At 40.0% G+C, this 26,687-nt stretch overlaps 1 protein-coding gene across 4 annotated transcripts in view; it reads right to left on the bottom strand.

Moving 5' to 3' along the window:
* Positions 1-26,687, bottom strand: part of Csrnp3 (cysteine and serine rich nuclear protein 3) — a 184,103-nt gene that overhangs the window by 51,445 nt on the left and 105,971 nt on the right. For all 4 annotated transcript variants that reach the window (XM_021193093.1, XM_029536619.1, XM_021193094.2 and 1 more), the window contains one exon: positions 25,583-25,753. In XM_021193093.1, the coding sequence (XP_021048752.1) occupies positions 25,583-25,753 (171 nt within the window). The remainder of the gene's footprint in view (positions 1-25,582; positions 25,754-26,687) is intronic.

The raw sequence follows: 26,687 nt of genomic DNA, 5'->3' as shown, positions 1-26,687 counted from the left end.
AAAAAAAAAACAAAAAAAAACCCAAGAAAATGAAAAGACCAATGCCAAAGACACACACAAGGCTTGAGGATTAATGTTCACCAAGAACACTACAGCTTAATTTTTCAGGGTAAAAAGAGAGATAACAAATGAATTTTTTATCATTATTTCTTTTAAAAAATCAAAGAACCGGTATCCTTAGATGGGGCCCCCTTGGTCTTATTTCAGTCTACAGACGATACAATGATGAAGCTTCTGTAGGGTTTCTTGAGAGTCTTTGAAAGGGAGCTGGGTTTAAACAATCAGATTCACCCAGCACAAAAGGAAAAACTGCAACTTTTCTTTCAAGTGGTCAGAGCTGGACCCAGGGACATCAGCTTGGGGTCTTCTGGAGCTGAGAGAAGAGGAAGCCAGCTGATGTGCACAGGCAGGGTGGCCAGAAATCAAAGAGAGTTGGTGGAATTGAGGGGGCCAAGGGAAGATCAAGAGAAAGTTTTTAAATGGGGAGAATGACTGAGTAAGGAGGGAGGGATTAATGTCAGTGTGCTCTCTCAGGTGGAACACCAAGGGGAATTTGATGCCTTTGTGGCTTAATATGCTGACTAATGTGATTTCTGATCCAAGCAATGTCTGGGTACCTTCATTGCCCACTTGGAAGACTATTTCGTCAAAAGATTCCGGTTAAACTGGCCTTCTCTCTCCTGACTTGACAAATCACCCAATGACCCTAGACTAGTCACATACCCAGAGTGCTTCAACTACTTTACAGAAAAGGAAACTCAAACGCAGATGTGCTCCAGGATCCATAGCCTTTGGGGGAAAGGTCACGGAAGCTTTTCCTGTGCGGGAGATGCGTTAAGGATACAAGAGTTTGAGCACTACAAGAGTAAGGGATGACTGTGGGGTTCAGGGTGATGCCAGGCTATTGATGCACGCAGAAAACATAGGGGCAGAAAAGCATTGAGTGCACGCTCTTGGTCTCTGTCTATATGGTCTGAAGTATGAAGGAGAGGAGGATACAGAGGCAATGTGGCAGAAGCCTGAGGAGTCAGAGCATGGCCTATTTCACTAGAACCGGTGTAGTGTCAGAAACGACTTATGAAAACGTTCTCAAACTTCCTATCAGATTCATCTGGCAGCAGTCCTGGGCTAGAAGATGTCTCTCAGAACAGAAAGTTCTGGTTTGTAGTGTTTGCCAATTTCTGTGGTGTAAATATTCCCAATTTGACCAATTTTAAGCTACCAACATAGAATCCCTGAACGCAGCTTTGAGGAAGATATAAAGAGTCTGAGACCAGCTGGTTCCAATATAATACCACCTGGAGTCTTGTTAAAAGCACAGAGTTTTGGGCGCTGTCCCCAAATTTCTGACTGGTAGTCCTCACATGGCTGATGGATCTATTTTCAGGGACCACATTCCGAGAACCACTAGTCTACCAGGAGGGACTCTGGAGATAGTAAGTACTGAAAGCTGGGGCACTGTGATCAGTTAAAGAGGTCAAGGATGTGTGTGCACATAGCAGGCTACCAGGACAGTAACCTGAAGGAAGAGGGTGGCTTGCTGGTTGGGAGACAATGATCTGTGGAGAACTCACTCACTCCCATCCTCCGCTTGGGCTTATTCTAAGTGACAACACACAAAACAAACTAAGGAAAGGCTTGATTATTTCATCTGATCTGGTAAAAGAAAAAGAGATACCATAATTCATTGCTGACGCTAAAAACTGCTCATTTGCTTCAAAAGTGCATTAACAGCTTCCAGGGAAGGTTCTTGTCTGACTTTTGGAGTTTCGGAAGCATTCACGGCCCCAGTATGATGAGGGTGATGTAAGAGGGAGGGAGTAGAGTTGGGATGGCCAGGCCTGGCAGCGGCTTCATTGGTAACTCTACTGCAGGAGAGAGTGCGGTGTGTGAACTCTGCCTGTGTAGCCCTTGGTTCTTCAGTGGGCATATGGCATGTTCTGACTATGCCCCTGTGTGGCAAGGAGCAAGGAAGGGCATCGGTGCTAGCACATATATTTACTAATGGGCAGGGGAGACCTGTGTGAAGGGAGACCGTGGGTGACAGAGGGAGAAACTGTTCGTCACAAGATGGCGATTCTTTTTACACGAACGGAGATGATCACTTGTATAAGAGGACAACACAATGGGAACAGATGTAAGAGGTAAAGAAAGGGATATTCTTTTCTTTAAAAGCTGCAGGGATGGCTGTTTCCAGCAGATCACCACAGATGAGCTCCCAGGTAAGGCTCTAGAGTGGAAAGAAAACTCACAAGAATTCCACCCATGTGTGCTGGCTAGTTTTATGTCAACGTGACACACAAGCTAGAGTCACTGGAGAAAAGGGAGCCTCAGATGAGAAAATATCTTTTTTTGTTTTTTGTTTGTTTGTTTGTTTTTGTTTTTTCGAAACAGGATTTCTCTGTATAGCCCTGGCTGTCCTGGAACTCACTCTGTAGACCAGGCTGGCCTTGAACTCAGAAATCCACCTACCTCTGCCTCCCAAGTGCTGGGATTAAAGGCATGTGCCACCATGCCAGGAGAAAATATCTTAGTAGGACCGAGCTACAGGCAGAAGACCCATAGGGCATTTTCTTAATGATTGGTCAGGGAAAGCCCAGCCCCTTGTGAGCAAGGACCAGCCCTGGGCAGGTGGTCCTGGGTTCTATAAGAAAGCAGGCTGAACAAGGCATGGGGAACAAGCCAGTAAGCAGAAGCCATCCACAGCTTCAGCTTCAACTCCTGCCTTCGGGTTCCTGCCGTGCTTGAGTACCTGTCTGACTTCATCCAATGATGAACAGTGATGTGGAAATGTAAGCCCAATAAACCCTTTCCTCCCAAGTTTGTATTTAGCCATGGTGTTTCATCACAGCAATAGTAGCCTTAACTAAGAAGCCATGGCTCTAATAGGAAGCAGAGAGTCTGAAAGTCCTCCCAGTTAAAGGACTTCAGGTAATGGAAAGTCAGAGGGATGGAAATAAACCAGCCAGCATGGGTGGTGCAGAAATCCAGAGTACAGAAAGACATTTACTGAACCTGTCTCCCAAAACAATGGTGGCTCTTGAAAATGGGGATGTGTCTGTCTTGTCTCTTGTCCTCACCCCAGTGTTCGTGACTATCCCTGGCCCGTGGAAAGAGCTTGACAGACTCACGAGGCCCCATATGTACTGGGCTGGCACCATTTTACAGATGAAGGGATGGATTCAGAAACTTGAGTGACATGTCTAGGACACAGCTCAGATGACAGAGTCAAGACTTAAAACTGGATCTTTTAGATGGCCCCACTATTTCGGCTGTTCTGCATCACTTCTGTACAAGCATAATGTGACAGATCTGTCTGAAGAGCAGGGTGACATGATGTTGGCTTCAGCGAGTCAGGCTGAGATTTCCGGCTTGGCTCTGGCACTTCTTCCCACCTTCTGCAGCCTTCACGGCCTCTTTGTGGGGCTTCCTCTTTGTGAAATAAGAATGAGTGCTTCCAGGGTTAACAAGGACAGCTCTCACATCTAGGGGAATCCTGGGGAACAGTGCTGAGACTAGTGGGTGAAAGAAACAAAGGATGAATGAGGTGATGTGAAGGAGGAAGGAGAGGACACCAGGAAGGAAAGTGGAGAACCTTTCTGGGTTTTGTTCTCCTCATAGACTAGATAAGAAACATGGTTTTCTTAGTTAGGATCAGGGGTGGGGCAGCACCCAGCCTTGGTGTGTAAAGTGGACATTTATGAGGTGTGTGTTTTATAAATGGAGGTTACCAGCTGGCCCCAAACAATCAAAGGACCCAAACAGCCTCCTTGGGGAACTCTTGTTCCCTGCAGTGGGCCTTTCAGAAAGGAGAGAAATATCACTCCTAACTATGAACCACCAAGATATCTTATGGTAGGAGCTGTGTAGTTACTCTGGAAGCTTGAAATGGATAAACCTGGGGTGATGTGTAGTAGTTTAAATGCCCGAGAGTCAGGAGACTGTGAGCCTACACCAAAGGAAAACAATGATGAACTTTGGAGAATGGTTCAGGTGAGAAAAATCATTCTCCAGACACAGAAGCTATTGTCCAGTCCCTTTACAAGGCCCTGTGGAGCCAATGTAAGGACATAAATTCAGAAACCAAAGTCTGGGCTGTGATTCAAAAAAAAAAAAAAAAAGACTATTTTACTACTAGCTTCTAGATGTTCGAAAATGCTTTTTAAAATAGAAAATAAAATATAAAAATTAATAAAAATTTAATAATATTTAATAAAACTACCAAATTACATATGCCCTTTGCTTCATTGAGTTCATTGGATGTTTCACCAAGACCTTCTTTAGGGACCAAGATTAAAGAAGAAACAGAGTAATATCAGCTGGAGGATGTTGGAACCCTGTGTTCATGGCTTGTTGGAGTGCGGAACAAAAAGGGCAGGCACCACAGGAAGAGAGGAAATGCAGCTGACCGAGAGTAGTGAGCAGATACTAGTTTGTAATGAAAAAAAGGAGCAGGGAGGAAAGGGAAAGAGAAGAGCGTCAGAACAGGGAATGCTGGGAAACAAAGGCCCCAAACAGCCTCCTTGTGGAACCCATGTCTCCACAGTGGGCCTGCTTCCAGAAGGGAGAGAAAGATCGCTGCTGACTATGAACCACCAAGACATCTTATGGTAGAAAATATCATTTCAGGGAGACATTAAAAACCAGAATAAACAGAGTTCTTGAAAGACCAAACACAAATGGCCAAGAAACATTCAAAAAAATGTTTAGCACCCTTAGTCATCAGGGAAATGCAAATCAGAACTACTTCCCTCTTAACGTCTGTCACAATGGCTGAGATTAATAACTCAAGGGACAGCTTATGCTGGTGAGGATGTGGGTTGACCAAGTACACTCATCCATTGCCAGTGGGAAGGTAAATTGCTACGGTCACTAAAGAAGTCAGTGTGGCAATTCATCAGGGAGCTGGGAATAGAGCTACCTCAAAAATCCAGCTATACCACTCTTAGGCATATATGCAAAGGACTCTACATCCTACTAGAGAGACATTTGCTCATCCATGCTCACGGCTCCTTTATTCATAATAGCTCCAAAATGGAAGCAGCGGAGATGTCAATCAGTGGAGAATGAATTAAGAAAATGTGATACATTTACATGATGGAATATTATTCAGCTACGAAAAGTAATAAAATCATGACATTCCCAAGTGAATGAATGGAGCTAGAAAAGTATCATCCTGAGTGAGGTAATCTAGACCCAAAGAGACAAAATGTGCTATATAACTGCTTATATGTAGATGTTAGCTTTCCAGTCTTGGATGAGCCATAGTAGTTAGGTAGAGAGTAAGGGACTGGGGAAGGGGAAGATCCCCTCAGGAAGGGGAGATAGAATATATAGTTATGGATAAGCAGGGTCAGGTGACTGGAAGAAAGGATTAAAGAGGGAAGGCATGGGAAGATGGGGTGTTGGTAATGGTAAGGGAGGAAGTGCAGAGAGGGAGAGCTAAAACTGAAGGCCATTTCAGGGGTTGTGTGGAAACATAATACAGAAGCTTCATAAAATATCTACATATATGACAGAAATCTAGATGGGATCATTAAACAATGGGGGAGTCACAGCCCCAACTAGACATCTCTTGCCATCAAATGAAAACTCCAGTGACAGAAATGGGTTACATGTTGAATTGCTGGCCAAAGAGGGCCCATGGAAAACCATTGCTTCCCTCAAACTCTTTCTAGACCCTCTCCAACCCAGCTCCCACCCAACATGGATACTTTGACTCATAAATATATATACATAGCTAGAACCAACATACCAAAAGACAAATAAGAAACAGGAAGTGTGACGGCTTGGATCTTGAATGCCTCACAGTAGCTCCTGTGTTGGTGATGCTGTGAAAATGGCAGACATGTTCAGAAGACAGGGTCTAGATGTCCGAAGTAGTCAATGGGATGGGATACATAGATGATATACATGCTCTCTGGCCTTTCTCCCCCACCCTCCTATGTCTGACTGCAATGAGCTTAAGCAGATTCCCTCCATCATGTATCTGACTCAGCCTTGCCATGATGCTCTGCTTCACCACAGGCCCAGAAACAGCAGAGCCAGGAGACCATCGACTGAACCTCTTAAATTGAGTCCAAGCCAATCTTTCTGCCTGTTGTTCATGTGCATATTTTGTCACAGCAAAAGAAAACACACTCGTATACAGGAGGCCTGGGTGCAAAACAATATGATCAGGTGGTGACCTGGTAATATAACCCTTACCAAAAAAAAAAAAAAAAGATGTGACAGCAGCAAAAATTAAAGTTATTTATCCACAAGGAAGACTGCACTGTGCTCTGATAGACTTGGTAGCTCAGAAATCATGATATTTTAAAAATATATATAAAAAAAAATTATGCAGAGTCATTTGTAGTAGAAAGGAAACATTTCAAGATAGATGAGCGCACGGAAGGGAGCTCTGTCTACCTTTCAAAGGTCCTGAGAGGGGAAGCGCCTGTGAGATGATCTGTAGAAAATTCTCTAGAGGATTCTGAAAGCAGAGCAAACACTCTCTTCTTCGCAGCATTGAACAGCACACACTGGGAGAGAGAGCAAGTGGAAAGCTGAACAGGAGGCTGGATCAGCTAGGGATGCTTGGATGCTGGGGAGAGATGTGTGCACGTGCACACACCCACACATACGTATGAGCATAGATTAAAATGTGAGAAGACTATTTAAAATCCACTATGTTTTTCTCAAGGATGAATTTATCAAGAACCATAAAAGACATAAAGGCAATGATAACCTGAATTAAATTCTCTTTACATGCTATTTAGCAATAACATAAATATATATGTCTCTCTCAGTAGTATTTACATTTTAAAAAAAAAAAACCATCATTTTTGCAATGGAATAAGATCAAAAGCCCTCCTACATTCTGTTGTCTGTAACTCCACATCCCTCTAAACAGCTTGAATCCACTCTCATATATTTTTCTTTACGTCTACCAATATATTTTTACGCTGTGTCAGACGACTGTATTTGTCTCCATTCCATTCAACAAAATTAAGAGTTTCTTGAGAGCCAGGCTATGTTTTCTTTCTTTGTAGCTTCAATCTTAGCTTATCAAATAAAAGAATAAGTGAAAAAAATTGTCGGTACCTGGGAGAAGAATGGGAAGAAAAGAAAAAGAAGAATTGGCACCAACGATCGTAAAGAAAGAGAAAGGCAGAAAGCAGAATACAAATAATCCCTTGGTAGAATGCCTGCTGGACAAGCTGTCGAGGACAGCTGTGAGAAGCCTCAACACAGCACCCAGACTCTGATGATGTAGGACTGCTTAGCCTACCGAGGCTGGGTTAGTTTGTATCCCATTTCCAGCGTCAGCTGAGTCACAGGGGGATCAATCATATCCTTATGCTCTTTGACAATGAAGAAATTGGGAAAGACAAGAAACCAGGTAGTCATCTCTCCTCTTTTTTGAGAAGCAAACTAGAAAGATATCAACTAAACAACCACGCAGTTACACGCAGAAGGAAAAAAACTTGATTTGACATTGGAAAACAAAACTTCAGGTCACTTGACCTGTAGCCAAACCAGAAATGTTGGTTGGAAAAAAGAAACCACAGTCCGTAAGATAAATTTCTATGAAAATATGTGAAGGTTCACTGCATTACCTTATCAATAACAGTGTATGATATCAGCCTCCACTGTTGGTCCATTAGTTCTAATCCTGACCACTACTGTCTAGCACTGTAGAATAAAATGAAAAATCAGTTATAATCTGTCAAAACAGGTGATTATGTAACATTTCACAAATTCTGCGATGACATTTGAATGAAATCTTTTCTATCCTATTAATCTTATAATAACTCTTGGACTCAAAACTTATGTATGGTTGATTTTAACCATGTTACCTGTCCAAGAGATTCCAGTAAGAGTGGATGTTTCTTCTGCTGGTTCTGATGGATATACTCTTATTTCTGAGTACATAATATTTTAGTGTTCAGTTTTTCTTTTCAGTTGCTGTGGTAAACACTGACCAAAACCAACTTGTGAAAGAAAGAGTTTGCTTCACCTTACACTTCATAGTCCAGCATTAAGGAAAAGCCAAGGCATGACCATAGGAGGGCAGGAGGAGACAGAAGCAGTGAGCAGGGGGGAGTGCTGTTTACTGGTCACTTCCTCTAACTTCTTCAGTTACTCTTCTTATACTGCCCATGTCCATCTGCTGAAGATGATAGCGCTCACAGTGTGCTCTGCCCTCCAACATCAATCAGCAATCAAGAAAGTGGCCTACAGACATGCGCACAGGCCAGACTGGCGGAGGCCATTTTCTAATCAAGATCCCCTATTCCCTGTGGTGTCGTCATCTTGTTGACAACCAAGATCAGTCATCATGGTATCTCGGGCAGTCATTTTTCAACATTTCAGGAACAACTTTCCTCCATTACCTCATCTTTGTTGGTCATATTCAATTCTATCAGGGAGAATCCGTGCAGGAAAACCACTTGGAGTTTACAATTATTTTTATATGAATATATCTTAATTGAAATAGCCTCTTCATAGCGATTTGCCAACCTCTGCCTCATGAGTGCTAGGATTAACGGTGTGCGCCACTACTTCCTGGCAAGAAGGAATTTTCTTGTGCCAAGATGTTGACAGTACAGAAAGGCTACTACCGCAAGTCAAGAATTTGTGAATCTCTACATCACATCATCTCCCTAGGATCCACATTATTTTGCTTTGTATTTGGTGTGTATGTGTATAGTTTTGTAACTGTAAAGGCAGCAGATGGAACTCAGTAGTACAGAGTTTGTCTAGCATATGTAAAACATGGGGTTAGACCTACAACACCCAAAGAAAAAGGATGATCATTGGTGGGGGTTTCACTTTATTTTGCTAGTGGAATCACATATATTATGAGATTTAAACAAACACAAAAACCAAGCCACAGGTATAATAGCATAGCCACGAGACACTGATTGCTCCCTGGTCTTACCCACTGGTGAAATGTTTTCTAGCAGTTATAAGAGTCCGTATGAATTATAGTTGTAGTGTTCATATTGTGTGAATTCAATTTTCAAAAGGTTTTAAAGAAAATACACTGTTGGGCACACTAAATCGAAGGTTAGGCTATATGCGGGCTTTGCTGGTGGAGGTTGTGCTGTTTCCATTGCCTCCTGTCAGAAACATGTGTCAGCCAAATTAAACATTGAAAGACATTTGGTGTTGGTTTTTTTCTTTGTTGCTATTATCCTAGATTTTATATTGTCTTTTTTAATTTTTATTTTTATGCTTTTTGTGCAGGCAAGCAAGCCAGAGCTTTTGACCATGTTAGGCAAATGTTCTAACACTTAGCTAACTCCCCACCACCCCTTTGTGATGGTTTGTATATGCTTGACCCAGAGTGTAGCACTATTAGGAGGTGCGACCTCGTTGGAGTAGGTGTGTCACTGTGGGTGTGGGCTTTAAGACCCTTGTGCTAGCTGCCTGGAAGTCAGTCTTCTCAAAGAGGCCTGCAGATGAAGATGTAGGCCTCCCAGCTTCTCCTGCACCCGAATGGTGCTCTCAGGATGACAAGTGACCAGCAAAAGACATCTAGCCATTGTTCAAAGGAAGATCCTGAATGGGACATTCTACCTTCACTTGAAATCCAAATATTAATTAAGAGAGTGGGTTGGTGACACACTAAACATGGACTTACAGCAAAATATGACTGACAGTGGAGAAACATAAGAAAAAATGGACCACTTCAACAACTAAGGGAAGGCAGAGTAGCCGTAACCACCATCTAAACTCTTAGTTTTAAGAATTTGTTCTGCAGGGCCGTGATGGCACATGCCTTTAATCTCAGTACTCAGTAGGCAGAGGCAGTCAGATCTCTGTGAGTTTGAGGCCAGCCTGGTCAAAAGAGTGAATTCTAGAACAGCCAAGACTACACAGAGAAACCCTGCCTTGAAAACACAAACAAACGGACAAAGAGAATTTGTTCTGAGTTAATATTCATCAAAAAGGCACATCACACATCAATTTTGTCTCCAGCACTCAAGCAGAAGAAATTCAGAAAAATATAAGACTACATTAAAACAACAACAACGACGATGACAACAACAACAAACCTACTGAGTTAACCTGAATGTCCCAGGGTTTACCCAATAATGATCTGGTAAATGTTTAATAGCTGTCTCTCAGGTACACATTTACTATAACAGGTATTACATAAATAATAAATAATATATAAATGATAAAAGCATATTCTTTACTAAAGTTCCATGTAACTGAATAAGTGATTGATTTTTTTCACCTAATGATTACATACACAGTCATTCTCTATAATTGAAAAGTGACCGTTTACATGTAGACTGGACATGATGGGCACTGGTTAATATTTTCATTGAAATAAGCAAGTGAATGGAAAATGAAACAAGGAAGACACATTGAGAGATTCCCTCATTCATCAGTTACATGAATGACTTCTTTATGGAACAGGACAGTAAGCTTTAGAACTGTAGGAATACCTACTGACGTTTGGAGTCTGCTTAATATGTCAAAGCTGTAGAAATGACAAACGTTCAACTTCATTTGCATTAATCACATTTCCCCCACTTTTTTCTTAAAACAATCTAAAAGAAAACATAAGACAAGCCGTGCTTTCAGTGCTCAGTGCTTGACAATGTCCATGTTAAGTTAAATATGCCAACCACATATTTAACCACATGGTTGACCTCATGGCTCCTGACAATTGGGTTGGCACCACATCTACTGCAGCGTAGGATCCTCTATGTACTGTTGCCCTCTAACAGATAAAACCAAGAACGCAGGTCATAGTATATGTCATAGAAAAATGTAGTAAAAATAATTACAAAATAGCATGTTTTAAAGTGCATATTATTATTTTAGGTAGCCTTATTAACATGTTAAATTAATGTTAATATAGTGCATAGTTCTGCTGTTAGGAAACTACAAGGTAAATTTATTTTTCTATTCTATTCAAAATACAGTTTTAAAACTTATGGAAAACTATGTGGTTGCCAAGAATGCCCACAATAAAAAAAAATGTCTTAAAGAAGACTGTTCAGTGTGGTAAAAAGCTGTGGAAAATATTTTGTTGTGGACTTATGTATTACCTCAAGAAAGTAATGATAAATATTGATAGAAAAATATTTTTTTACAACAAATTGAATGTAAAAGGTGATGTGTTAATGTATGTGCATTTATTTTCTTGGCAACATGAATAAAAGCTCTGCAATGATAACTCTCTTGATTTATGTCATTCAATAATTATTTTATTTTATATTTAAAAATTAAGTTGTGTCTACCTAGAATTCCACAATTGTTACAATAAAGCCTAGATTAGAAATGGCATATCCGAAGACAAATAAAAGGGTTATTGGTCAGCTACTTTGAATATGACAAATTCAAGTGCTAACGTGGAAGTGGCTAGGACTCTACTTGGCTCCACAATTCACTGACAAATGGACCCTGAGAAAGCATTACTAACCAAACTTCTTGAAATTCCAGTTTTACCGTCTGAAAATGAATACCCATGTCATAGGACTGGAGTAGTAATTAAAACATAATCATGCAAGTAAAAGATTTTTTATATATTATAATCTTTACCAGTTTTACCATTATGAGAGAAACCCATCCTGATTGTGAGTGGAAGTTAAAAGAGAGCCCTGTCTCACTTGCTTTGAGAGATGCTAATAGTAACAGTAGCAGCTGTCTTTACAATTCACATCCTTTGGTATCACTTCCTCCATCCTTTGCTGTGGGTGCTGGGCCAAGCCACAGGCCCCTCCCTTGTCTTGCCATCCTCTCTCCTTTCCCACTCTCCAGTCTTGAGTATTTTAAGTGGATGTTTTCTGTCCAAATAACGGGCATCATCATTTCTCTCCCTCCTTTCATCTTTGATTTTCCCGGGCATTGATTTCTTCCAGCAAAGCACAGTGGGTAAGGGTTACAGAAAGAAAGCCTACAAATACCTGTGCCAACACTGTCTTCCCTGTCCTGGTATCTTCTGAAAAGTCACATTTTATTGATACTTGGATGGGTTGAGAATTCAGGCGAATGAGTCTAAATGACACCAAGCAAACACTTGCTGGGACTATCTCCCATAAAACCGAGCCTTGGAGAGCACTCATAAAAGCCCTCACAGGCTTCCATTAAGAAGGTCTACGCAAGAGCTCGGGGAGAGTGCCTGATGCTAATGAACACATAGGTGTTTTTCAAGCCTGGTGCAGTCAATCAAGAGGGAGGCAGCTGCCAAAACACCCAGCTTCAGCATCCCTGAAGCACTTCTTACAAGGAGCCTCCTAAGAGGTTTCACCATGCCCAGGCATCCCTGCTCAGTCAAGCACAACACTATCTGCAACTCTTCTGCCTTTATCCCTTTTACTATAAGGAGTTGGAAATGTTGCTTTTTTTTTTAAAAAGTGGTCCAGAATCAGGACTAGCCAAGAAATCAAAGGTCTAAATTCTATGAGACGTGAGCACCAGAAGAGAAACATTCAGAAAGTCAATACTGACAAATTTATATTAGTACAGCCAGAGCACAAACACAGAGCATTCAATTTGAATTTGGTTCATGTAATAGCTGTTGGATGTCTCATTGAGATTGGGATCTGTGCACTGCTTTATTAATAGTAGACTATACTATATTTTGGGAATTGGGTATAAAACACCATGAAATGTTTCTGAAGTTTGAAACGTTAGAACAAGAAGTAATAGGACTAGTCCCACTTATCACCATAGGAAGCAATACAAGAACATTAAAATCAGCATCCAGTCAGTTGCATACAAAACCAAAAGACAGACAAATTTCACACTGGCTTTGGAATTCTGTAAAGATGCTTAAATATCTTACAATTTCGAACAAGAAGGCACATAAGATGTCCATGCAGCCCCTCCCCCTGAACAACTGTTAAAGGCTCAGTATCTGCCAGTTTTTACTGCTGGGAGTATTAATACAAATTAATGATTTTTTAAAAGGCTAAAGCTAGCAGGGACAGAAAGTAAGCTCTAGACATACATATTTCTGTCACTGCTGTGGTCTGTTCTCTTATCCCACCTGACTCTGTCATTCTAATGCAATCTTTTTGTATTCAGGGATACCCCTGTTTGTGACACTTATGCAGGTTTTCCCACTCCAAAAAGTCAAATCAAACAAACAGAAAAAAAAAAAAAACCCTATCATGTGTCTTATGTATTTATTCTCTACTTAAGTTACTCTTTTCATATTAGCCACAAACAAAATTATTGTTGCACACTGTTGTTATAACCATGGCAACCTTTTGGGATGCTTTGAATATAGGTGCAATTTAAGCCATTTTGCCTTAATCATTTTAGCTTATAATGAAGGTACTAATCCTTATTAGTATTTACAAATAAGTGAACCTAGGATCACAGGTGTTATAATTCCTATCTCGAAGTGGAATTTTTATTGGAATTTGTGCAATATTAATACATTTGAAGCATACTTTAATATTTATGCATGAGTTTTAATAGTCATCCTATACCAAGATTATTCCAGATGAATCAATTAATTTTTCAATTGTATGACAGAGCATACTTTATGACACTTAAAGCTCTAAAAATATGCTGACTGAATGCCTACATATTGGCCTGACAAGTTTAATTGAGAATTATTAAGCAATAATTAGCATGTAAACACATTGAGTTTCCATGGGACAGGCCCCACTTGGTGCTAGGCACACAACCCAGGGTCTGGCACTTGATAGACAAGCACTACCTCTGACCTGAATCCCCAAACACCTGTTTAGTTATTCACATGACATTTACAAATAGATAACTGTACTAAAGAAAGAAAAACGGAAAAAAAAAAAAAAACCAACAGAACCAGCAAATCATTCCTTCCAGTTCTTCATTCTTTTGTAGAGAATTGTTATCATACAGTTTGTTGTCAGAAAATGTCCCACCATGAAAAACCTGTATATCAGCTTCAGGCGAACTTAGAGATCTGTATATGCTTGGCCTAGGGAGTGGCACTATTAGAAGGTGTGGCCCTGTTGGAGTAGGTGTGTCACTGTGGGTGTGGGCTTTAAGACCCTCATCATAGCTGCCTGGAAACCAGTATTCTGCTAGCAGCCTTCAGATGAAGATGTAGAACTCTCAGCTCCTCCTGCACCATGCCTGCTTGGATGCTGCCATGCTCCTACCTGGATGAAAATGGACTGAACCTCTGAACCTGTAAGCCAGCCCCAATTAAATGCTGTCCTTTGTAAGACTTGCCTTGGTCATGGTGTCTGTTCACAGTGGTAAAACCCTAACTAAGACAGATGGTTCATAGAAATCACTGAGTATATGGTCAGTGCTCCATTTGGTTTTCAACGTGTTGTTGAGAGTGGACTAACTACCAAACTCCTTAGTCTAACCAGTTTCCCTTAGTTTGATCCAGGACCATATTAAATCCCTCTGCACTGTTCTAATGCACTACATTTCAAGTTCATAGTTGGTTCAGTTAAGACGGCTCAAAGCAAAATCCACTAAATATTTTTTTTCCTTTTGTGGCATCTACAAGATGAAAGCAAGAGAAAATGGTAAACAGGATTTCAACATGAGCACACTATACCCATAGGTACACAGAAATAAATACTGAACAAATAAATTTTCCTCAAATATTTTACTACAAATAATACACACATGAGAAATAATCAGAAGTATACTGTAGTTGGAGGGAAGAGGAGGGAAAGGGGATTAGCTGAATCCTATAATAATTTCAAGATCAACCTATTCCTATATTTTATAAATGAAGAAATACATGAAATCATTTAATCACCATCAAAGCTAATTTTAACAAAACTAAAACTAAAGGCTGAACTCTAGCCACAGAGATAAACCTATAGCCTTCAGTTGTGGATTTTTGAATTGTATCAAATTAAATGAATATATAACACAGTACTATTCTCACAAATCCAATTGATATACTAGGGAAAGAATACATGTAGCAAAGCTAAGTATTTTCCTCTTATAATGGTTCTCAAACAAAAGACAGTTAGTTTCAGGATAATGCTCTGAAGAAAACAATATTCTGTTCTAACTCATTTGAAGGTGGTGAGGGGGACCAGATTGCATTGTACCTACTGTAGATACTGTAGATACAGCAGTATACAGTGGGCAAGCATGGTAGCAATGCCCTCAGGAGACTTTTATAAATATCTGTGGGAACAATGGTCTGATCCTGTAACAAGTTTAGTGTTAAGGACTTGATCAGAGAATGTACGGGGGATGAATTTCACAAGAACATTTGACAAAAATCACTGTGGAGAACAGGGGAAAAGTACTGAATACATTTGTCAAAGGTTGGCTCTGACTAACGATGAGCATGAGTTGGAAGACCATCACTGGGTTATAGGTCCCTCTGCCTTCCTGTATCAACAGTAAAACTGTAAACAAGATGAGAATGTGAAAGAAGCCAGTGAAGTGTAAAATATCAAACTATGAACCATGATGAAAAGATGGAGCAAGTTACCAAGGCAGAAATCAAATACGGTGGGTTGAGCCATAGACTTCACCTCCAAGAAATGCAAGAAATGTATGTAAACTATAATGAAAGCTGTTAAAATGTATACAATAGGACTTCATATTTTAACTTTACATTTTAAACCTACAAATTAATTCATCTCTATATTTTTTAAAAAGTGTGTGTCAGGGGCGTCTTTGACTCTTTTGCCTGATCTTGGGACCATTTTTTTCTCCTTCCGCGTTGCCTCGTTCAGCCTGGATAGGTTTGTGGCTACTCTTGTTTTATCTTCTTATGCTGTGTTCAGTTGGCATCCCTGGGAGGCCTGCTCTTTTCTGAAGAGAAGTAGAGGAGTAGCCTAGGTCTTGGGCAGAGGCGAGTTGGGGACTTAGAGGGGTGGGGAGATGGGAGACTGATTGGTACTTATTATGGAAAATTGACTTAGGAGCTGTAGTTTATGGATGTTGGTACTAGCCCAGCTTATTTCAAGATGCTTCACTTAAAATGGGAGTGAATTTCATTTAGAGAAGGAAAGGGAGGAAGCCCAGACACTTAGCCCAGCCTTCTCTGCTCTAGCAGACGATTTGCCATCATGTTCTGAAGCATGGTTTTCACTCTAGGGACTCAGCCTGCTTTAATTACACAGGTCATTAGCCACTTGTGTCTCCAGCCTTCCTGTAAATGCAATACAGTGGAGACTTTTACGTTTTGTTAAGCTGATGGTGTACTATATGAGAAATGGTGTTTTGTTCAACTTTAATTTCATTGATTTCCTAACAGACTTGTTAAAAAACTGTATTAGCATTTTTGTGTTTATTATATAAATATAATTACATGTAATATACAATATAATTATAAATATATTATATAAATATTTCAACATAGCATTAACTTTTCCTTTAGAGATGTTCTTCTCATTCAAATACCAATTCTTTACCAGTCAGTAACTTGACAAATATTTCTTCCTACTACTCAGCTCATCACTTTGCCTCCTTGAAGGTAGATTTATTCATATAGAAATATTTTAATATACTCATGTATAATGAATGCATTTTCTTCTGCTAGTCTTACTTTTACTATACTATAAAATATGTTCTTTTTCATATCTTAAAGGTTTGAAATGTTTGCCTTTTGTTCCTCACCACACTGAGAACTTATTTTCCTAGATGAAAGTGAGGTAGGGATCGAATTCGACTCCATTCACTACAAATATCTTGTATTGGTGCAGTTGCTTCCTTCCCAATTCATCTGCAGGGTCTCTTCTGGCACATATGAAGTCACTATTTGAATGTGGGTTTGTCTCTAAGCTCCCTGTCTGTTCATGTGCAGTACTGGGCTAATCCAGCACGTTTAACTGTTTTCACCTGGTAATTGTCATGATTAGTTATTGAAACATATAGTCTTTCACTCTTTTTCGCAATTGTACTTGGCCTTTCTTTAGACGCTTACTCTTTTGTAGAAGTTTTAGAACAAGATGGGCTGCATATATATTTTATGTGTTATAGAATGTTGTTATACAAAATGTTGAGAACAATATAATAAACATGAGCACTGCTGCCTCTGTTCTCACATCTATGGAACATTTATAAATACAATTTGCCTACTTTTTTCCTTTTGTTGGGTTACCTGAAAGAATTTCCAAGATTCCCATCACTTTTTTTTTTTTTACAAGCGTGCAAGGGGTGAGGTCTGTGGACTCATAGATTTCAGATGGGCTGACCACGGAGCTCAAACACGAAGTAAAAAATTATATTCAAATCTAAAAATCAGTAGAAATAATAAAAATAAAAACAAGAATATGGAAAACATAAAAAATTCACTAATTTCACAAAAAAAATTTAAAAGATCAACGAAATATATTTCTAAAGGATCATAGTGCAAAGAACAGAACAAAAAAGGTTTGTTCTGTTTGAGTGATTCAAGCTCATCAGTGTGGGTGGGATTCAGGGATGAAGAGAAGCAGGGGTGTGGGCGTGGTCACAGGTGCTATGGAGGGTTTGGAGGCTGCAGAGCTTGAATGATTGTTACTTAGGGAAGGGCTGAGGCTGGCACAGTGGAGAGATGAGAGGAGCTAGAAGTCTGCCCAGGAGGACACAGAGCAGATGACACTTATGAAGTGGCCCTGCGTGGTGGGACTGAGAGAGATATAAATGGGTGGATCTGAAACACATTAGTGTAGACTATGGCTATGGGAAACAAACCAAGCTATACATTTTTTAAAAAAGAAGAAGAACATTTTTTTTTTTTTCAAATCAATCTTGGCAGCCTGAGATTAAAAAAAAAAAAAAACTAAATCTAATGTCACCATTTACTGAAGCTAAATGATTGGTCCCCATCCTGAATTTCAAACAAACCAAATGAAAACTGAATTAACGGTATTAAACGGCGGTAGGTGATCTGACTTTGTAATGCCTCTTCCCCAGCTGATTGGAAAGATGGTGAAGGTGAAAGCAACTTGCATTCCCCTCAAGTGTGTGATACAGCTAGCTACTGCATAAACAGCTGCACGGTCTCAGCCTCCAATTAAGCAGCAGCTCAGCTTCTGCTTGGGGAAGCTATATATAAGCAAATGAAACCAGGAAGAACGTGCTGGGAATACATAATGACTGTGGAATCCTTCTTAAGACACAGCTCACCACTATTTGAATATTTGAATGAATATGATGACTAATAAACCAGGACCTTGACACTTCACAATGACACCCATCAAACCGTGAGTTACTATTAACTTGTGAATTCATATGCATTTTTCACTAATCTCCACCCCCACTATTAGGTCCTAAATAAATACGCCACTTTTTTTTTTTAAGTTTATGTGATTTAGTTCTATTGAAAAAGGCAAGTCACACAATATAAAATTATTTACCAAGTATTTAGCAAGAGTTGAATCAGAACCAATAAAAATACCAAAAAAAAAAAAAGAGAGAGAGAGAGAGAGAATAATTAAGTTCTTTAACTATTCAGAAAAGATGAGGTGCTTGCACCAATAGTTATGATGTGAAAAGCAGAATAGAGTAAGTGTTGGAAAGATGCTCAAGTGACATTGACTATAAAGTTCTTGGCAAAGCAGACTGTGTTCTATTTGCTTTTATATTTCTACCTCCTACTAGTATAGACATGAATGCCAGATAGTTAAAGCCTAATCAGTTGTCCATATACTCATCGAATTATACAAACATTAAAGTGTTTACTGGCTGCTAGGCACATGAGGACCTTATTCCTGCCTTCCCGGAGCATACACCCATTCTTAAAAGCACATGTGAAGCACCCTGCTTAATAATATAAGGACACACGATTGAAGACAGAGATAAAGAAAGGGTGCGGGATGATGGGGAGGCAAGAGAGATGCTGCATACAAGGGGAAAGAAGAAGGAGAGGAGCTGGGAGAATTATAAACAATGATCTGAGAAGGAAAATTGACTCTGGACATCTAGAAAGATGGTGATGGTGCAATGAGAAGCTGTTCTGGGGAAATGACACTGGTTTAATTTTCTCCTAAGACAGCAAGTGGTACAGCAGGAAAGGATTGTAAGTGCCTGGGAATTGGGTACAGCCTGGTGGTTCACAAGCTTCCTAGGAGGCATGAGGCCTGGGTTTAACCAGGAGAACCGGAAAATAAAGAGACAAGCGATGGGTGCAATTACTGTAGGGAAGCCAAGAGAATGAGGCCGCACACAGGCAAGTGGAAGAAAGGGGGCTACAGTCTAAACTGGATGACAGGAATTGTGTATCTCATGGGTCAGTAAAAACATCCCGCGGGAGCTTCTGAGGTGCTTCATGGAGTGCTGGCGAGGGTCACTAATGCAGTAAGTAAAGACTTCACAACAGAAGACAGACAATGAGCCACCAGCGAGCAATTGCCTGGTTACGGGCTTTGCTGCCCGCTAGTAAACACCAACTGGAAGAAGAGACCCGGTTATTGCTCGTGCTTTTAAACATCAGTGGAACTCCAGGAGCCTCCAAGTCAGTGATAAAAAAAGGAAAAGTAAGGTGAGACTTGGTGGAGAAAGATTTCATGTGAACCTTGTAGCAAACAGAGAACGTAAGTAGTCAGTTTGGAAGACAACAGAAAGGGCACTGCAGCCTGAATAGGATCTGCATCGCCAGAAGATGTCACATCATCGTTAGTGATTTCCACCGTCTCTGGTGTGAAGGCTGGTAATAACAGTTCCGCAGCATCAATCAATCAATAAGCCTTACAGAATACTCAATTTAACATTTTCTATAAAAGATGCTGGCTGGCGTGTAGGCGGGTCCTCCTCTTGTTATTAGCCCTGCTTTTGAACTGCTTGATTTCTGAGAGCTAGACCAAACAGCTCATGACTCAGCTGATCTATCTGTGATATCCAGATGTGCGTGTGACCTGGTAGGGATCGCCATGCTGGCAGAGGTGATCTGCAGCTGGTTCCAGGTCTGTCCGCACAAGTTCATGCTGTTTATTTTTTCCAAAGTTATGGGTATGGGGGGTGGGGACAGAGCTATATATCTTAATGAACTAGTTTCATATCAGGGATGACTTTATATTGCTTATATTTGTTATCAAATTTAGGACTCTAGGAGTCTCATTTTTTGCAGGCAGTATCACAGAGTGAAAAGGTTTTTTTTTTAGTATCATAAAACACCCACATCAAGCTTCTGCCTAGACGTTCCTCTAGTCGTTTAAAAAAAAAAAAAAGGAAGCAAGGAATAGATTGCTACAACTACCTCTGCAAAAAATAAGTTTCCAAAATAATACCCCAGTGCAGGGTATCTGTGATATTTACCTCAGTAATACTCACTCCTTACAGCCTTCACTTATACATGGATGTGTCACAGAGATTTGTGACACAAATTGTGTAACATTCTTGAAGTTGACTCTGAGTCTTTAGTGTAGTTTAACTGCTTAGTAAAGACCAGTTGCACCACCAAGGAAGCCTTCGCCTTCACTGTCTACTGATTCTCCGGATTAAAGCCTAACAGGAAGTGGGAATAATTGATAAGGAGTAACTGAAGAAAATTTCTGACTCATATGTTTATGCTCTGCGGATTCAGAGAAAAAGGTGGGCCGAGGGAACAGGGAGGGAAAGAGGGAGACAGACACACTCTCAGCTCTTAGGAAAAATCATAACCACATCTGTGATGATTAATTTCCACTTTTGTTATGGCTGTAATAACTCCGGATTGCATCGCAATTTCTGCATGTTAAAAGAACTCATCTCTATGGAAGCCGTCTGTGACTTGGAAAACGTTAGCCACGGGGAGAGACATTCACTACCCGCTCCCATGTGCAGTGTTGAGCAGCCATCCTTTGACCCCTTTACATTTCGAGTCCTGTATGGTATGCATTTCTCTGCCTCTGGTATGCACACTGCTGCAGGAGACCTGCTCCTTTAGGGACCGTGTTTCACCACACAGCTTCTCGTTATTTATGCGACGTGCCAAGAGCCTTCAGAGGGCAGGGGAAAAATATCATTCCTGTCTTTTCCCTGAAGCTCTCCTTTTGACAGAAGACTGGCTGAGGAGCCACAGGGACGTGGAGAAACAAAGCATCCCTCAGTCCTATGGAATCTGCTGCTTCTATTCCAAGGAGAGTACAAACTACGACCTTGGTTGCACACTGGTAAGTGTGCTGGTTGCCTAGCAAAATTTAGAAGTTCAAGGAAAAAGCCATCACATTCTCCCTAATTTACATTTTGAAGCTGTTATTATCATAATGGGGTATGCTACAAATTGAAATGCCTGAACAGGAGGCTTAGAATAGTATGACATTTTGCATTACCACAGCGGCTGACATGTACCAACCAATCTTATTAATTTCTATATTTGCAAAAACAACAAAATGCTGTAATGTACAACGTGCTGGTGGCTACCCAGTGAAGAGCACACCCACCTCATTTAAATAGGAAGGATAAAGCCAGGATGGCTGATTTACATAAGGGGAACCACATTTTCAGAATCTCAGTGTGAATGTAAATTGCTTCACACTGCCGCAAAGGTTTAATGGTTTAAAAAAAATTCCTTATTTCAAGAAGGGCTGCTGTCTTCATTTCCCATTGTAGGAAAGCAAGTTGGGGCACAAGGATTCATTAGTGAATATTCGAAGGGTTATAATCAGAGATTTCCATCAAGAAGATATTGCTAATGAACATCTGTCTAATCTAATTGAACTAATAAAATATATGTATGTATATTTTCTAAAATGTTACACATCAATCTCTAGAGTAGCAAATAATTTTAATTATTATTATGCTTTTTGGTTTTTTTTTTTTTTTTTCCTTTGTAGCTCTGGCTGGCCTGGAAGTCTATATATGTAGACCAAGCTGGCCTGAAACTCACCAAGACCTGGCTGCCTGTTTCCGAAGAGCTTGGGTGCCCCTGTACTCAGCCTTAAACTACGTTTAAAAAGAAAGGAACAAAAGTTTTAGGTACCGCTCTCCCACTGGCTGACTTGTCTTTTATGTTTTAGGTGGAAGCATTGTCATTGATTCTTCACTATCTCCCACAACACATCCCCTCCCCCAGCTCTCCCATAACAGGAAAGCAGGGAGTAAAACAGACTACTATCTGGAAAGGCCACTGGAATCAAATCGATAACCAGGTTGTCTTTAAAAATTAGAATTTGTGGGGTTGGAATAATGGCTCAGCAGTTAGGAGCAGCTAGCTGCTGCTCTTCCAGAGGCCAGCACCCACGCGGGCAGCTCACAACCACCTTCATTGCCAGCCTCAAGTGATCAAGGACCTTTTTCTGGCCTTCCTAGGCTCCTGAACATAAATCACTCACACATGTGCACACACACACACACACACACACACACACACGGAGACAGAGACAAAGACAGACACAGAGAGAGAGAGACAGAGAGAGTTAGAGACACACACAAATAGAGGGAAAGAGAGAGAGAGAGAGAGAGAGAGAGAGAGAGAGAGAGAGAGAGAGAGAGAGAGAGAGAGACTTTGTGATTTGGCTGTGATATTATCCAGCTTGATTCCTCATGCAACTTCATCCTACTGTTCTGCGTACATCAATACAAATTGATTGATTTTTTTTTTTTTTTTTTTTTTGCAGCACAACTTTGAAACATATCTCTTGGGAATGCATTATGACAGTAACAGAAATGAAAATTAGTGGCTATAAAACCCCATCCATCATCCTAATCTTTCAACGAATCAGATTGTTTCCAATTTTCAAGTCAATGGATCAGTCTTTGCTTTTGAGCATGTATAGGTTTCCCCCGTTAGTATAAAGAAAATCCTGTCTTCTGCCTTTCTTCCCAGCATCTCATAAGCATTCTACATATGGTGCAGTCTTTATAACTATCATGAAGATAACTTCATGAATGGGTTACTGTAATGTGATGAATCATGCTCCCACTCTGACCTCGCTGCCTCCCTTCCCCTCCCGCCCTCTCACACTACAATCAAACGCCAACACAATTTTCTATTGCTCTTGATGTTTCTCCTTTCACATATATTTTCTGAATACAGAACCAGAAATATTCGAATGATTTTTATACTGACAAAGGACTTTCTGAATTTCACAGTCATTAAGGCAACATGTGCACCTACAACGTATACTGTGGCTTCTCTCACATTTTTGGTATCACTATTTTCTATTAGTGGGAGGAATACTCACTTCATAGCGGTGGAATCTTTATAATTTCATTTTAATAATATATGGGTAAGTATGTTAATCTGCTTTTTATTACTATGATTGTTAAATGCTTTACTTTTGAATTAATTGTGCTTTCTAGTATGGATTATCTTTGCATCTCAAAAAAGTTAGGTATGTGAGGGTAGAGCAGAACGGTGTCTCATTTGGTAGAGCACCTGCCTGTCATACACAAAGCCCTAGGTTCAGTCTCTAACTAACATGCACAGGGCATGAAGACATAGTTACAGTCCTTAGAAGGTAAAGTCAGAAGGATTAGGCATTCAATACCATTTTCTTCTGCTACGTAGCAAATTGGAGGCTAGCCTTGAATACTTCAGAATCTGTCTCAAAAATATTTATTTATAGATATGCTTTTAAACTCTAGAGAATAATCGTATACCTTATCAAATACATGTTTCTAATATAAACTGCTTCATTTTTACTTTCATATTTTTTCACAGATAAGTTTGATATTTTAATGTCATTAAATACGTAAATGTTTTCCAATGTGAAATTTTTCCTAACCCTTCAAAGCACACAACAGTCTTGCCAAATGTTTTATAGTATACAAATTCATTATTTCAGCATTTTTAAATTTTGTACTTAATCAATATACAATATACTTTGTCATGTCATGAAAAGAGTTTAAATTGCTTTATTTTAAAAATTAACTGTATGAATGTTTATTAAAATCCCACTTTTTGCATTTGATAACACTCATTTTTTCATATTAATTTCTAGCACACGCAAGGCCAGGGTTTTGTATACTTTCCTAGGTTAACCACCATAGAGGGGAAAAATAATGATATTGTTTTGAATGATAATTTCATAACTTGAATGAGCATTCAATGTCATGCCTTCTTTTTAAAAATATCCTACTATAATTAACTTATTTATGAAGATATATATTTGTATATATACATACTTATGTACACACACATATATACATATACAGATATAGATATAGATATTTCACTTCTTTTTTTGTTTGTTTTGTTTTCTTTTGTTTTTTTTTGTTTCAAGACCAGGTTTCTCAGTGTAATCCTTGAACTTCCTCTGTAGATTAGGCCAGCCTTAAACTCAGAGATCCTCCTGCCTCTGCCTTCTGAATGCTGGGATTAAAGGTGTGCACTACCACCACCTAGTTCATTTAATCTCTTAAAAAGACCTCTATGAGGGTTTTTCTAGAATTGAACACTATTATAAATGAACCCAGAGAACATAGGAACTTTATATATCTTTATATACAGAGATATCTGTCTCTTTATTAAATTTTTGTAACTCACAACCCATATTATTTTTTTTAAGGTTTATTTATTTATTTATTTATTTATTTATTTATTTATTTATTATATGTAAGTACACTGTAGCTGTCTTCAGACACTCCAGAAGAGGGAGTCAGATCTCCTTACGGATGGTTGTGAGCCACCATGTGGTTGCTGGGATTTGAACTCAGGACCTTCAGAAGAGCAGTCGGGTGCTCTTACCCACTGAGCCATCTCACCAGTCCCCCATATTATTTTAAAGGTGATATTTGCAATATTGTATGATGAAGGAGCTGAGATAACGGGAAAGATCAAAACTACACCTTGAGACGTGCACACAGCTAATCTCCAGTCTTAGACCAGCGGTTCTCAACCTGTGGGTCGAGACCACTCTGGTAAACCCCTATCTTCAAATATATTTGTATTATGATTCCTAACAATAGCAAAACTGCAGTTAGGAAACAGCAATGAAGCAATTTTATGGTTGGGGTCATCACAACGTGAACTGTATCAGAGAGTCGCAGCATTAGAAAGGTTGAGAACTACTTAAGACTTCAGACTCTCAGTGTAGTTAGCAGTATAGTTAGCCAGTATCTAGTAAAGGTTCAGTAATATCATGATCCATAATACAACATCCACATGATATTGACATTTTACTGAGCCCTTTCATGCGGATCACCACACTTGCTGTGCCTGATAGAGATGATGTCACCCTTATCACTAGTATAAAACCAAAAATGTCAACATACATCTTCTTTCAAATCAAAAGCACGAGCTCATCTCCTAACATCACGCCACCCCCGGGGGAGAGCTTGACTGCTGTCCCTCCTCAGCGAGTGGCTGATCAAAATGTTTCTTATCACCGCCAGCCCTTTCCACCAGCAAATGCAAAATGCAGCCTTTCATATTTCTCACAGGTCATTTCGGTTTGGGGAAGACACATTGTTTTCCTTTATGATCTCATCTATGTCCAGTGTGCTTTATGCTTCCTTGAAGAGTCAGAGGAACAAAATGCCTACTGTCATAGACTCAATGGGCCGAAAGGGCCAAATCAAACATTGCCAACTCTACCTAAATAATGGGACCCACCGAGGTGCCTCAAAACGACTTCGTTTTTACTCTGTCCTTCTATTTTATTGACTATAAAAATTTAAAAACACACATCTAGCCACAAAGGTAAAATTAAAATGGCCAATGTCACACAATGATTGCCACCACCAACCCCCTCCCACAGAACCTGAGAGTTGAGTAGGCTCACTGGGTGGTTCCAGTACTCACGGGTGAAGTGATTTGAGGTGGATGGATTGACACTATCCCCGCTGTCAGCACTTTCGCTGCTGGAGACTTCATCATCCGATTCCCGAGGAGAGGAGCAGGGTGAGGAGGCATCCACATCTTCAAACTTCCTCTTTAAAATTCCACTCATAGCTGCGGCGTTGTCACATGTACCTGGAGTGGGAATGAGCAACCGAGCATTGAGTTCTGACTGTCGATGGTGTAGCCAACATTTGTAATCGGTTTCCCTTGGCTTTAAATGTGTGAGCTGGGCTGTAGCTGCCCCTTGAACATATCACAAAGCAGATTCATTTTTCTATTTCAAGTTAGAAAAAAAACAGGCTGAAAATTATCAGAAGTCCTTGACACTTCAGTTAGACCAGCATTTCTATGGTTTTCCAATGTCTTTAAGGAATAACTCAGCTTAATGCAGTAGTACCATTAGTCTTTTTGTTGATGTGTTCACAGAATCATGAAATTCTGTGAAGAACCAAATACAAATGGCAATGTTTCCCCACCACCACCACCAAATCTGAAATGATTACTGTGCTGTGCAAAATCCCTCTAGAAGAAACACTGCAAGTGGGAGGTAAAAATTTTATATTTAGAAATTTTCAAATTCAAGGAACCTAGTTAGCAACGCATAATGAAGCATACGAAATCAGTTCTGAAATTTAGGTGGCTTCCATTTTTATACTGCTGCAAGATGAACTTTGTCCCCAGGCTACCTGGCTATTGAAGCTGCTTCTATCTTTCCAGAAATTTCCTAATGCTCTTCAGTTGGGGATTGCACTAACATGTTTCCTTCTAAGGCATTTGTTTTGTGTGAATGAGTTTTCTCTTCTCTGAGTGACTGCCTACGCCTCATCAGTCCTATTTTACCTCAACCACCAGCTGAATGACACCAACTTTCTTCTCAGTATAATGATAGTGTGGTGGTTTGAATACGCTTGGCCCAGGGCATGGCACCATAAGGAGGTGTGGCCTTGTTGGGAGTAGGTGTGACCCTATTGGAATAGGTGTGTCACTGTGGGCATTAGCTTGAAGACCCTCATCCTAGGTGCTTGGGAGCCAGCCTTCTCCTTTTGCCTTCAGAACAAGATGTACC

Source organism: Mus pahari, chromosome 3, assembly GCF_900095145.1.
Source record: "Mus pahari chromosome 3, PAHARI_EIJ_v1.1, whole genome shotgun sequence".
Taxonomy (NCBI): domain Eukaryota; kingdom Metazoa; phylum Chordata; class Mammalia; order Rodentia; family Muridae; genus Mus; species Mus pahari.
The sequence above is the reverse complement of the archived record's forward strand: the minus strand, read 5'-3'. Positions and strand labels throughout refer to the sequence as shown.